The sequence below is a fragment of the Myxocyprinus asiaticus genome, chromosome 17 (genome assembly GCF_019703515.2).
Source record: "Myxocyprinus asiaticus isolate MX2 ecotype Aquarium Trade chromosome 17, UBuf_Myxa_2, whole genome shotgun sequence".
In the NCBI taxonomy this organism is placed as follows: Eukaryota; Metazoa; Chordata; class Actinopteri; order Cypriniformes; family Catostomidae; genus Myxocyprinus; species Myxocyprinus asiaticus.
Window position 1 is genome coordinate 20,426,339 of NC_059360.1, and position 14,150 is coordinate 20,440,488.

At 36.4% G+C, this 14,150-nt stretch overlaps 1 protein-coding gene across 2 annotated transcripts in view; it reads left to right on the forward strand.

Annotated features, from left to right (window-relative positions):
* The first annotated feature begins 871 nt into the window (after positions 1–871).
* LOC127455510 (kinase D-interacting substrate of 220 kDa-like) overlaps positions 872–14,150 on the forward strand; it is a 92,724-nt gene continuing 79,445 nt past the window's right edge. Inside the window, exons 1-4 of one of the 2 annotated variants that reach the window (XM_051723470.1) lie at positions 872–2,208; positions 6,484–6,634; positions 10,524–10,622; positions 11,231–11,329. In XM_051723470.1, coding sequence (XP_051579430.1) covers positions 6,503–6,634; positions 10,524–10,622; positions 11,231–11,329 — 330 coding nt within the window. In that variant the 5' untranslated portion in view covers positions 872–2,208; positions 6,484–6,502. Of the gene's footprint in view, positions 2,209–6,397; positions 6,635–10,523; positions 10,623–11,230; positions 11,330–14,150 lie in introns of those variants that run through there. The other variant, XM_051723469.1, reaches the window with a different exon arrangement.

The window sequence follows — 14,150 nt, forward strand, 5'->3', positions numbered from 1 at the left end:
CTGTTGCTTTTTTGCCATTTTTGACCTAATATTGACCTTAAGACATGCCAGTCTATTGCATACTATTGCAACTCAAAAACAAACACAAAGACAATGTTAAGCTTAATTTAATGAACCAAATATCTTTCAGCTGTGTTTGATATAATGACAAGTGATTTTCTAGTACCAAATTAGCAATTTAGCATGATTACTCAAGGATAAGGTGTTGGAGTGATGGCTGCTGGAAATGGGGCCTGTCTAGATTTGATCAAAAATGACTTTTTGCAAATAGTGATGGTGCTGTTTTTTTACATCTGTAATGTCCTGACTATACTTTATGATCAGTTGAATGCCACTTTGGTGAATTAAAGTACCAATTTCCCTCCGAAACAACAAAATCTGTACATTATTCCAAACTTCCAAATGTGTGTGTGTGTGTGTGTGTGTGTGTGTGTGTGTGTATATATATATATAAAAACAACAACAACAAAAAAGTATAATTTGAGTAGAAATAACAGTAAAGAGGCAAAAGATATAAATATTTAAATAACACTGAGTAAACCAATAGGTTTTCATTTGGGCCTTGAAATAATCTCCTTCAAAACAGTGTAAGAAGATGAACTGTGAAAAACCAAAGATTGGCTACTTGTTTGGGAAACTTTAAATAGTATTTAAAGCTATGTAGGCTATAAATAAAATAAGTTAAATTTAAAAAAAAAAAAGGAAGAAGAAAGAATACGGGTACATAGAACAGCTGTTAGTCATAAATACAGTCTGTCAAAATCAACATGGGCGTCACGCTGACCAGTTGATAGGCGTGGTTTCTAGCAGTGGGCGTGGTTACGCGAAGGCAATTTTAATAACATCCACACCCCTGTTGTTCACGAAAAGATGGCTGTGCTGTAGGCAACCGCTAAACTGCCTCTCGTCAGGAGGGTTATGAAAGCAAAACTGTGTTATGTGTATTATATAGGATTACTTTGGACCTAAGGAAGAAGATGTAAATTACCGGTTATACATTGGAATTATGTAAACTAATTGACAAGTGTGTTAAAACGTGTTCATGTAAACAAGTTTCACGTAAGTCAAGTTTATATTCGGCTTATAAAAGTAGCTTTCTAATGTTGCTTTTCTAGACAGACAGGTCTACAGTAGTAGAGGGGGAAACAGTGCACTTACAGTTTCTCTGCAGCTGTCAGGCAACGTGCTTTTCCCTTACTTCACTAACAGTGTCGGTGCATTTGCATTCATGCAATTATATTTTTATGAACTCTCTTAGAACTATACATTTGAACGTTTGTCTGTTCACACTCGTGAATGAATAGTCATTTAATTCCCAATAATAGAGCTGTCAGTCGTACTGTAGATAAATTCGTGCTTTACACCTATACCTTTCTGATGTTGGGGAAATGATTTGAGCTGCTTTCAGAAGTTATTTGTTTTTTCCTCCTATATGATTCACGATTATTTAAATGCTGTGAAACCTGTTTACCTCTGTGCCGTTGTCACACACCGTGGAAACAGATCATCAGAGGATCATGCCTGTTACAAAAGCTCAGTTTTATTTAGGGATCGGCATGGTGCTATTTGTTTCACTAAGTCTGATGTGAAATCCATGTGTGCGCTCAGCCAAGTGACTTACACATTTCCACCGCACAAAGAAAGACCGTGTCAAAATGCAATTAGTTTAAACTGATATTTTGTTTTTAAAATGTCAAAAAATTAAAATAGCAGTTTTTTTTTTTTTTTTTTTTTGCCAGACTGTAGGTCAATAGGCGTGGCTCATTAATATTAATTACCTACAGCCTCTGGACACTTCATCATTACCAAGCAACGTCAGGTATGTTCACACCGAACACGTTTTTCCTGTATCTGCGCTGTTTTTAAAGTTATTTTCCTGTGGAAACACGCGCTGGACGGACGTCTTTGACCACTGAGGCGAGTCTCGCTGTTTTTTCAGCGTCTGACGCAGGAGCGCAAAGTTAACTTTTAAAAACGCGTCTCAAAGTCTCCTGCGTTTTGTGTCATTCCTTGCAGCGTTTGGTGTGAACGGCCCCTTAAATTAATATTAATTGTGTGTATAATGGTATTGGGCGTGCCTCTACTCTTCCTCATGTATTATTCATGAGAGCCTGGAGTGACAGACAGAGTCTGAGTAACCGCGTGAGTGGACTACCAAGTGCATAAGGACAGACAGGCTTTTAAAACCCATCTGACAAGGAACTCCAGGTGAGTCAGCATATTGTGATATGTTTGAGTCTGAGAAAGTTATTGTAAACAAAAGCACATGTTTATTTGTTGCCATAGGTTGGGCTGGGGAGAGGGGGGTGAACCTTGCTCAGTCCATTTTTGGCAGAGGGGCTCTTGTGATGCTCTTTCTTTGTGATTGGCTCTCTCCAGTCATTGCAGCTGGGATGCTTTCAAGGGTGTGTCAGCTGTTCAGAGATGAACAAAGGCTGTTGAATGCGAATGTCTTTGATCCTGAATCTGTCACTTTTATCTCTGTGTATTTAAGTCTTGCTGGTAGGCCCTGGATCTTCTGTGGTTTATCTTAACTGAGTGGATTTTGAGCACTGAGGCCCTTCAGGTTGTTTTAACCCACTATGATGCTCAACATGCTGTCAGCCTTTGCTCTGGTGACCGGCTTTCATCTGGGATGGGTTGTACAAGCACACTGAGCTGATCTATTGGGCTGCTGAGTTGGCAAAATTACCCTAGAAACATTGTATTTGGATACTGAAGCAGCACTTAAAAATCTATGAATGTCATTAGATATGAACATATCAAACCAAGTGGTATTTATTTTAAAGAAAGCACAAGCCCACTTTAAAAACAAAACAATTTCATAAAAAGAAGTTTGTTAGGTTAATTTAAATGATAAAATGAAAAATTTGGACTCTTTCTGGTTGTCAAAATGTAGTGTTGTTTTTTGATCATAATATGTTTACGGGGTTTCACATTTAGATCTGAAATGACTGTAATATCCTAAAGTACACACTCAAACAATTGAATGGATAATTGGAATGAATGAACTAAAGTAACACAATTTTTTAAAGCAACGCAATTCTAGAACAGAATTTTAAATTTGTTAAATGGAAGTTTACTTAATCCATTTGAGTTGGGACGACATGAATACTTTTTGTTGTGTTAATGTAGCATTGATGAAACAGGGCAGGGGATTTCCATTTCCCAGCATGCTTTGCTTGGGATAGGGAGAGTAAATTTTAAAATGAAGTGTTATTTTATGTGTTTTTGTGCAAGATAAATATAAAGATGTTTAACATTCTGAGATTTAGAAGTGTTTTTGTTATGTTGGAGTTTTGAGGGTTACCATTACGGTGAAGAGTGGAGCTTGAGCTAACAATGAGGACGGGTAAGTGTTGCACATAGAATCGATTGCTCGCTTCTAGGGCTGCCCCCGACCTTCCTAGTCGACTAGTAGTCGTTAGTTTAAGCCATTAGTCGACTAGTTGTCACATGTTTATGATATTAATTACTTAAATATATATATTTCTTGGGGGGCATCAGAAAATGGTTTGAGTTCCAGGGCTGAGAAAGAATGTTATAAGTAACTGTTAACAGACTGTTCTACATTACAGAGAAATACTAAACCGTAATAATGAGCCTTTAAAATATAAATTTTACAAGTGCACGCACAAAGCGAGCCACAGCGACACCGGCAAAAGCGGTAATGATTCTGAATGTGTCGGAAAAACCAGCAAGGAGACTGTCTGAACATTTTGTTCATTTATAGAGAGAAATGCACATTAGGGTTGTGCCGACAGATGATGATCTCGGGGATCGACGATGGTCAGAGTGATCGCCAATAGCTGATGTCTTTGACAATGTCAAGATGATATTTGGCTCCTTTTTCCCATTAATGTATAAAATTATTATTATTATTATTATTATTATTATTATTAGGCTATTATTATTATTATTATTATTATTATTATTAGGCTATTATTATTATTATCAAATTAATATTACAAATAATTTGCCCGTAGGCACAGACATGTGCTTGAAGAAACACACTTTATTATATTTTTAAGAACAGATGACAGAAAAGCCGTCTATGCGCATGTATGACACGCTGTTTGTACGGAGGCGTGCAGTCTCGTGGAACTTGCGCATGTAAAAGGTTCTCACTCTTTCTTTGTTTCTGTCTTCTGAATTTTTTTTGTTTGTTGCAAGAACAGTATCGTCTATGAGTGCTGTAAATGACCTCAGACATCTCAGCTCAGGAGGTGCTTTGAGTTCAGTTCGCTTTATTTCCACAGAGCAGTTCATTGTGAACGCAACTCTACAGCCTATAGCCTACATCTGTGATTAAAACATAAAATAATACAAAAACATGTTCACCTCGAACCATGATTTAGATTTCAGTGATTATTATCATCATTATAATTATTATTTTTACATTTATAATTGTTTTTATGTCTTCATTTGTGTAAGTAATTTTCAGCCTGCATGTTTAGACAGATACTTGCGTGACGGTAAATGGAAAGGTGGTTATTTATATACTCTCTCTCTCTCTCTCTATCTATCTATCTATCTATCTATCTTCTATCTATCTATCTATCTATATATAGCCTATATTATTTTTTCGATCACTTCATTATTTTAATTGCTTTTTCATTTCGTTTGGAGTGCAATTTGAATTTAGAAATGTATTTGATTTGTTTTTTAAATAAATTAATTTAATTTTCAATGCAAAATCACTAAAGCAAGAATATTCACCGATCCCTCAGCCCAGGGGATGCCAGTGTAATTGGATATTGCAATATATATATATATATATTTGTGAAGGAGGGAACAAAAAATTTTTTTTTTCACATACATGATGTATTTCCCCAGACAATGAAATACCTGACCGGTAGAGAATGCACAGATGAAGTAGGTTCTTTGCCAGAGAGATGTTGCCCTTCACAACTTTCAAAAAGTTGAACAACACACATTTTAATTGCACTTAATTTTTTTCCAGTTTCATTTAGGTAAAATAAATACAAATTGCTTTATTTTGTAGGCTTAACCCTAGGCTTAGCATCCAACCAGCGGTAATACCGGTGTTCGTCTATTTCCAGTGGAGTTATTTTTTTTTTTTCTGCGACCAACCGACCAATCAACACTTGGTCGACCAAGACTCTTCTCATCGACTAATGTTTGATCGACTATTAGGGGGCAGCCCTACTCGCTTCGTTGAGCAAATGCTGTGCTTACCATAGCATAGTTACTAAACTACAGTCTGTAATGCTTTAAACCAGCATGTGTTTAGCATGCTAACATTCACTTACTAGTTAGTATATAAAGAAATAAAAGTGATTTATCTGAGTTACATTGACACATTTAATTTCAGTGAGTTTCCCGATTCAACTATGTAGGTTCTTTCTACACAACGTGTTTGTGTTAAGATTAGATAGTAATGTTAAGTTAAGAACTCATTTTAAACACGTGGAACCACTGTCCATGATTGAATCAAGTTCAGCCTAAGAGCTGTTATTGGCTAAAAAAGCAGTTGGACAGTTTAGTTTTAATTATCTTAATGTATGTCATTGCATTAGATGACTTGGTATTTTAAGAAAGTTAGCACAAGCACACTTTTCAAGCAAAACATTTAAATATCAGAAGATGTGTTAGGATTTAAACAATAAAACAATAGATATAGTGTTCAAAGAAAAGTATTTATTTGATATACTTTCTGGTTGTCAAACATTAGTGGAACATGTCCATGCTTTATGTGATGAACAAAACCTGTGGTTACTCTGCTTGGACACCTGTATGAACTTGAGGGGAACTGACTTCATACAACCACAAAATGGCTAGGAAAAGTGAAGTTGGTTCTGAGGAAAGGTCTAGTCTCAGTTATTTGCAGATGCCACTCAATTTGATATTTTGTTATCTGAGTGATTTTTGCTTTTGGTGACCCTTGCATTGCCTGTCTGGATAGAGAACAACAAAGTTTCCTTCCATAGACAGTACAGGATGTGTGCTGTTTTGTATGGACTTGGACTACAGCAACTACAGAGTTGCGCCTTGTCTGTTTGCTCAAACTATTTTCCCTTCTAAAGCATATTAAGAAGACTAAACTACTGCTGCCTCTGTGTTTCAGAACAGCTACTGCTATGGTAGATCATTTAGAGAAATAGGATTTCCCTAGGTAGCCTGCAGTGCATCAATGTAGCCCCCATTTATTGCACAGAGAGCATTAGAGGCTTTTAACTCCAAATCATGCAGCCATTATCATAATCAACATTGATAAGGTGGTCGCCTACTGGCTGTGCAGTTTACATATGGTTTATCATTAACTTGACTGATTTGTGCAATCCAGCAAGACAGGGCTTGTTACTGCCTGTCTTGTTCCACATCTATGTGGAAAGTAGGTCTGCTTCAGGAGTAGAGCACAGTTTAAGGACTTCCTGAGAGTTTGTAAGGTTTTATAATGAATGAACAGAGGAGAGTTTCATTTCATGATATAACTCTACTGTTCTCTTCAACGTTCTCCAGTGGAGTTTCTAATACAGCCATGGAGATGTCCACATCCCTCAAGATGAGCTCCATGACCACCCAGAGTCTCTTCAGCTACGTGGAGGAGGAAAATCTATCGGCCATCAAAGCTCATCTGGACAAATACAGAGAAGTGGACACCAGAAGTGATGTGAGTTGGCAAAAATCCATGGTTATCCCTTTTTATTCTAGCTTAAAGGAATATTCAGGGTTGTTTTCAATGAAATGTCTTCTGTATGCACTGCATCCCTAGCATGCTGTCGATTTCCATAGACAATAATGTTGAATTGTCCCTCACTTTGTAAGAGCAAACTGGAAACAGTTTTGTGAAGCTTAATAGGCAAGTGGGCCAGCGCACATCATGACATATTCAATAAAAATGTTTGTTACTTCAGCTGTAAAGTTGTCTTAAATCGTCCTTTTGAGGTGGGACTACTTTTCCAGATGGGAAAGTGTCTGTTTATGCGTTACCAAATGTATTCCTATGGGTTTATTTTGCTCCATGTAAACTTTACGGATACAGTAGTTACATTATTTAGTTAGTCCCCTCCATGCACCGTCCAATATCAGTCCCTTTCTGGTATTCTCACATGTACACCAAGTGGAAGTTACCACTGGTTTTAACTTTTTAGCTGGTCATGGCATTAGTTTAGAGATTGCATATAACTTTGCACAGGGTTGGTAAGCGATTCTGTCACACCAGTACATTTAATCTTTGTGGTGTTTCTTCAACTCCTGGCAATCTCATGTACCAAGGGTTGATTTTTATTCAGATAAACAATTTCAACTTTATTTCTGTGTTATATTAAAGCTACACAATGTAACTTTTGGCGCTCTAGCGGTTGAAACATAAAACTGCAAGTTACTTGCGGAGGAACACTTTACGCCAGTTGTTATTCGGGACTGCTCTTCTGGCAGATGATTCTCATGGTTTGAGGACACAGAGATTACCTGCAGATCCATGATGAGCTATTTTCATGTTTATATTATGTTATTCATTCAAAATTATAATCGATGTATTACTTTGAGGAAGATAAACAACACTCTTAATTATATTTTAATATGATTATTAAAGTGTTTTATCCACTACACAATACACAATGTTTGTATTGTACTTCACATATCATATTAAGAGGTGAAAAATGGCTGATTTGAGTCCAATTGAAAACACTTTATTTTTATATTACAATCTACAGCCTCAGTGGGCAATGCAAGTGAACCGTAATACTACAATAGTATATCTATGCACTGCAAACAATAATACTGTAATATAAAAATGCAAAATGAGGATTTAATAATGATGAAATTCTTTATTGAACATGAAAATAATATGCAGAAATATGCAATACAACAATTACAGTTATACATTTTATTTGGAAGTAATGTTACAACAGAGAGATGGTTACACACTAAACAAATTAATAAACATTAGGCTACTGTGCTATGAAATCAGTACATTATAGACAACTTGAGATGAGCATAAATTCATGGGGGACGCATGCCTCGTGGCTGACGGGCATGGATGCCGGGCTGCTTTCTCCACACACTCACCGCAGACCCTGGGAAGACAGATCACCACAGAACCCACCGTCGCTCACGCCGTGGACCACGGAGGGGAGTGCATACGGCCATCGGACCCCGCCACTGTACTGGACCAGTCCTGTCGACACTCCCCTTCCTACATAGAGCCCCGTCTCACTGCAAGGTTGCCAGATTCCCCTTCATTTTGGCCACTTTTCACCTTGGACACTATTCCCCTTTTTGGACATTTTATTTTTATTGTTATTTCCAATAAATGCCTCTCCAAGCCCTGATGCCTCACCCACTGTGTCTGTCTCTTGCTTACCCCACCACACCGCTAATAACAGCAGATCCTTTTCAGCATCGTGACAATTAAATTCATTGTTGCTTTATACGAGAACGGTTTGGTCTATCAAAAAGCTTTTCATAACTTTTTGTCACGAGTGTGCCTAGATGATAAACAATTTCGTGCAAATCGTACCTACAGCCTAGAAAAATAAAAATACGTTTTCAATGAAATTTAAAATGGTGGACTGGAAGTATAGCCAAACATGGCCAATTTGGTATTAACGTACTCGGCATGACCCAAGGAAGCTTACAACACAAATCTCATGACAATAGGCCAAATGAATCAAAAGTTATAAGCATTTCATTGTATCCTTTGACCACTAGTTGGCTCTGTCACCAAACGTTTTGAGTACTTTCAGGACATGGCTCTGATGATACACACCAAATTTCGTAATACGCCAATCCTGTCACGTCATTGTGATGTTTTCCCCAGTCTTTGAAAAGACTCTTAGTTTGAAGTTTTGTATCTTCCTTCCTTACTTATGTCTGTCTTCCTGTTCTTTGCCCTAATTGTATCACAGGTGTTCCTCATTGTCTTGTTAGCCCTTGTGTGAATATATGGCCTCTTGTTCCTTGGTCGGTTCTTGTTTGTATGTTAGTGTATTGTAAGCCAGCATATCGCTGTAGTGTTTGTGTTTCCTTCTTCCTCGAATGTCAGCCTTAATAGTTGTATTGTTTGTTTATCATTAAATGTTCTGCGTTTGGATCCTCGCTCTCTCTCATCACTACGCAAACCCTGACAAATCAGTTTGTAAAATACAGAAATTTAAGCCAAAATTTAAATATACAACGCCCAATATGTCTGATCTAGGAAAATTGTGTATGATTCAACTCATTATGTCCCATGGAATCTAAAGAGACCAGTCTTACCAGTCTCTTAAGCCAGACTATTCAGAAGTTGTAAGCAAAAATAATAATTTTTCATATTTCTTGACCAGTAGGTGGAGCTGTGCCAAAAGTTTTGTTTCAATACGCTTAAGCGTTGCGAAGATACAGCCTTATATTTTGGTGTGCTCGCTGTCGCAATTCCTTGATGCGGTTTGAGAACAATTTGGCCTATCATCATGAATCTCATAATTTTTTGTAATGAATGTCTCTAGGTGATACGTGCAAAACTTAGAGGACATACATCTACATATACATACATATTTTTTTCTGAAAATTCTAAATGGTGGAAAATCCAGTGGGCGTAGCTAAAGATTAATGCAAACATTGCAGATTTGGCATGACCCAAGGAATCAGAGGAAAAAAAGAATTTTGTTGTTTAGGATTTACAGTTCAAAAGTTATAGGCCAAAACATAAGTGACAATTTGAACTGTTGGTGGCGCTAGAGGGTTTGAGTTAGAGACCCCAAATTTTGTGTGGGAGCTACTCATAACTGCCCATACCAGTGTGCCAAATTTCAGCGTTTTCCTACATACGGTTCTATGGGCTGCCATAAACTTTTGCGCCTTCGGTGCTTGGCCCCTAATTTAAGCTAAATATTACTTGTGAGCAGAATATTTTTATTGAGTATAATTTCCAATCAAGCTGTGATTTTGCCAAATTATGCAAAAAGTGTGAAAATATTATTTAATTGTGTGTTTTTATGATACATAATTGTTAGCTATAAAATTAGCCTTAGCAAGACCAAGGATTAGGACATTTTATTCCAAAAACTTTAAAAATGTTCTTCCCAACACAGTCATTTAACACTATGGAATTCTTTTAAACACAATACAGAATTTGAGATGTGGTGAAAATGACAGTGTGGTGAAACTTTTCATGACTTTCAGAACAAATGGCTAATCTCCTGTGATGCATGTACAGTACAGTACATACATTGATAGACATCATTAGTAGGCAAATGTAATAAACTAGTGAGAGTGTGAAAAATGTTTTAACAAGACTTTACTTTCTAGAAGTCCACAGTGCTAAAAGTGCCCGAATTGAAGAAGCACCCTTATGTTTTATGGTTATGCTTTCAAAACAGTGTATTAACTGTACTGTAAACATGCTTAATGTTCATTTATACACACTGAGGGGTGAGTTGAAACTATTGTTTGTGGTAATTGACAGCATGATACACATGCAGCATTAATGGACACATTAAGTTGAAACAAATCCGGAATATTCCTTTAAAATTGCTTCCCTATCTTTTATGTGTACTAAAGCATTTCATCTGTTGTAGAATGGTCAGACTCCTCTGATGGTGGCGTCAGAGCAGGGCAGTCTAGAGATCGTGCAGGAGCTCATCAAGAGAGGAGCAAATGTCAACTTGGATGATATTGTGAGTAGTTTTTAACATTTAACCTGAAAAACACACAGTAGAAAGACACATTATGAGATATCATGGGCTGAAACATTATCATGGGGCAAAACAAACTAGCCCTAGTTACAAACACTGTGGCTCGCTGATATTTGCAGCAGGTTAGTGTAATTTGAAATGTTTGTTTTCTATGTGCTGTAAAGTGTGGTCCATTTTCACAGCTTATTCTGGCCAAGTTTCGCCAAGCAGTGATTGTGCAAAGATATTTTATTTTAATATTTAGCTTACATATTTGTGATTCCTTTAGACCTGGGAGGTATCAGTGTTTGTTTTGGTAGACTGATGTGCAGTTCTTCAATTATCGGTATGATTTCATAGGTGTGGGTGGATGGCAGAATCGCTATAATTGGCACACTGTACTGCCATTTTGTAAATGACTAGATGATGACGTTTACATGCACATACACACACCCTGAGCTTCTCACACCAATAGACAGGGCACAGTTTACTATATTACCTTTCTGGTGATGTCCAGTTGAAGAATCTGCATTATGACTACCTGGTATGATCAGCTGGTATGTTTTAAATCTGTATAATATGCAAACAAATGGTGTTGTCACTTTTTTCAGGACTGCTGGACTGCACTGATTTCAGCTGCTAAGGAGGGACATGCTGGGGTGGTGAAGGAACTGTTAGAGAACAATGCTAATGTTGAGCACAGAGATATGGTAAGATGCAACTAGTAGACATAAACTGCCTAACAGCAGGTAATTATACTTGAAACAACACTTACCTAAATCTCAAGTGATTTATAGTTCTCCCCTTTTTATTATTTACCAGTTTTACTTTTATGTTTATTTGTCAAAATGGTGTAAAATTATCTCCCTGTCTTTTGAAACTGTTTCTTCAGCTGTTCTGTCTGGATTATGTTAATTTAATTCTTACTGGAACATGTGAAATGTGATGGACTGTATTTAAGATCTGTTTACTGGCAGTTATGTGTGTAGTTCCTGATTAAATTGTAACAATAATAACAATAATAATAATAATAATAATAATAATAATAATGTTTATTTTATATAAATAAATATAAAGCTTTACAAGTCGCAAGCAAATATACAAAAAACAAAATAGCAGATCAGTTAAGAGTTAGAATGACATAGGGCAAAGAGATATGTTTTGAGGTGGGTTTTGAAATCATGTATGGTTTTGAGGTCACAGAGGGATTGTGGGATAGATTTAAATAATGTTGGAGCAGCAGTGCTAAATGCCCTGCAACCCAGTGATGTTAGCTTATAACTAGGGCCGAAACGATTAGTCAACGTTATCGACAACGTCGACAATAAAAAATTGTCGACAAAATTTTTCGTTTTCGAATAGTCGTTTGATCTTAACATAACATAAGATCATATAAAACTCTAATGATTGCACACAAGAGCCGCACTGCAGCTCGCCCCTGACTGAGGAGAGGAAGAAAACACATCTCACAGTCCAAATGCACTCTGAACTTTCCAAACAGCTTCAGGTGATGTAGATTGCAAAGTATGAGGGAATTATAATGCAAAAATACAAAATAAGTAAATACAGAAGCACTCTTGTTGTGGAATAAGCAGAACCGGAGCTGACGCTCAGCTTAAGCAAAACTTGTGTGTCGAGCGTCTTTAAAGGAAACACACCGGCGTTACATCTTTAATGCAGTTATATTGAATGCGTTATAGCTTTATTAAAGTTAAAATAATAAGGAAACTGGCATTTCTCTGTGCGGTCAGCGCCTCTTCTATGAGTTGCGCTAAGTGTCCCGATCTAAGGGGGAGAAATTGAAACTGCACCGGCTGATGGACACGCTGTCACAGGGACGCTCATCCTTCGAGTGCGCGCGCTTAATGCAGCTAAATTATAACGTGATGGCAACTTATTGAATCATAATATATGTGTCACTGCGCATTTCTTATCGTGAGGAAAATTGGCAAAATGCAGAAATATTAATAAGAGAGAGTTTGTTCTTTTGTGAGTTTAAGATGGATTGAAGTGAACAAAAAGGTGAGAGAGGGTAGTCTTCGCCCCATTATACACTGCAACAAAATATATTTTTTTATTTGTTTTTGTTTTGGCTTGTTTTCCAAAAATAATATCTAAAACTCCTTTATAACAATGTACATTTACTTTAGCAGCTATACTGCAGAAGAAGTTTTTTTTTATTTATTTTTTTATCTGAGAATGTTGAATATAATATTAAAAATACAAATATTTAAAAATATCTAAAAATCCTTTAAAAAAAGATGAATTCACCTGAGAAACAGCATATAAGATATTTAGATTTGCTTTTAGAGAATAGATCTTGAATATAAGTATATTTTGTCTTTACTGCACTCGCAGAAGTATAACCATGTGAAAAAAATACACTTATATACAAAATACACTTATATTTAAGAGACATTCTCTTAAAGCAAGTCTAAATATCTTATATGTTGCACCCGAATAGTCGAATAATCCTTCTAATAATCATTAGATTAGTCGATTATCAAAATAATCATTAGTTGCAGCCCTACTTATAACGTGGGATGAGTAGTAAACCGGATTCATCAGTCCTCACAACTCCGAAAACCAATTAATTGGCTGATAGTTTTTAAAATTGATTTTTTTTTTTTTTTTGTGAATGTTAAAAAAAAATTCTTGGTCTTTCCTTACTGTGACGGGCAAGAGGCCAAAATGAGTAAAATCCCAAATGCGTGTTTGTTGTGCATCTAAAATCCCAATAATAACCTGAAAAAAAAAAGATTTGGTTAGGAATTTACGCATTGATAATCAGAAGATTTTACTGATGATTATCTATATATATCTGAATTTTTCAAATATAAATAGGGCTACCTGTTGCACAGTAGTGTGTCTTTTCAAACATATTTCTTAACACAGCTTTGGTAAAGCATGAGCGACAGCTTAAATTAAAGTGGGTTGCACTCTGGACGTGTCTACATGGCACATTCTAAAATTAAAAACCTAACTTGCATAGTTTTCCATTAAATTCGACCCAAATCATTGTAAGGACATAGATTATTTACTCTAGCCATCAGTGGATGATGTATTGTGAACATGTGTTTTTCATAGAGCCTACACAATGTATTTTCAATTACAAGTATGTCTTTTTGTGGTTTGGCAGCTTGAATGAAACCTCTTCAAGGCTACATACAGAGAAATTGCATAATACATTCTAATCATTCAGTTTGTGCAATTACACCTGTTTCATACACTAACCTGCAAACTCATCAATGCCACTTTCATTCTTGAAGTACAGAAACCTTATTAACTTTTGTGTGTATACGTCAAATACCCATCCTGTTTTGTGATATCTGTGCCTTGTGACCTGCTCCAGTAAAAGTTATATCACCCCCTTGTGGTCTCCCAATGCTATTATGCCAGACATTCAACAGAAGCCCAACTGTGTGAATTGGAAAGCATGCAAATTAGTTCTAATTTAAATGTCAGCTAATGTTAATATATCGATAAAATAACGTGACGATCAATAATCGATATATCGATATTTTATGTCAT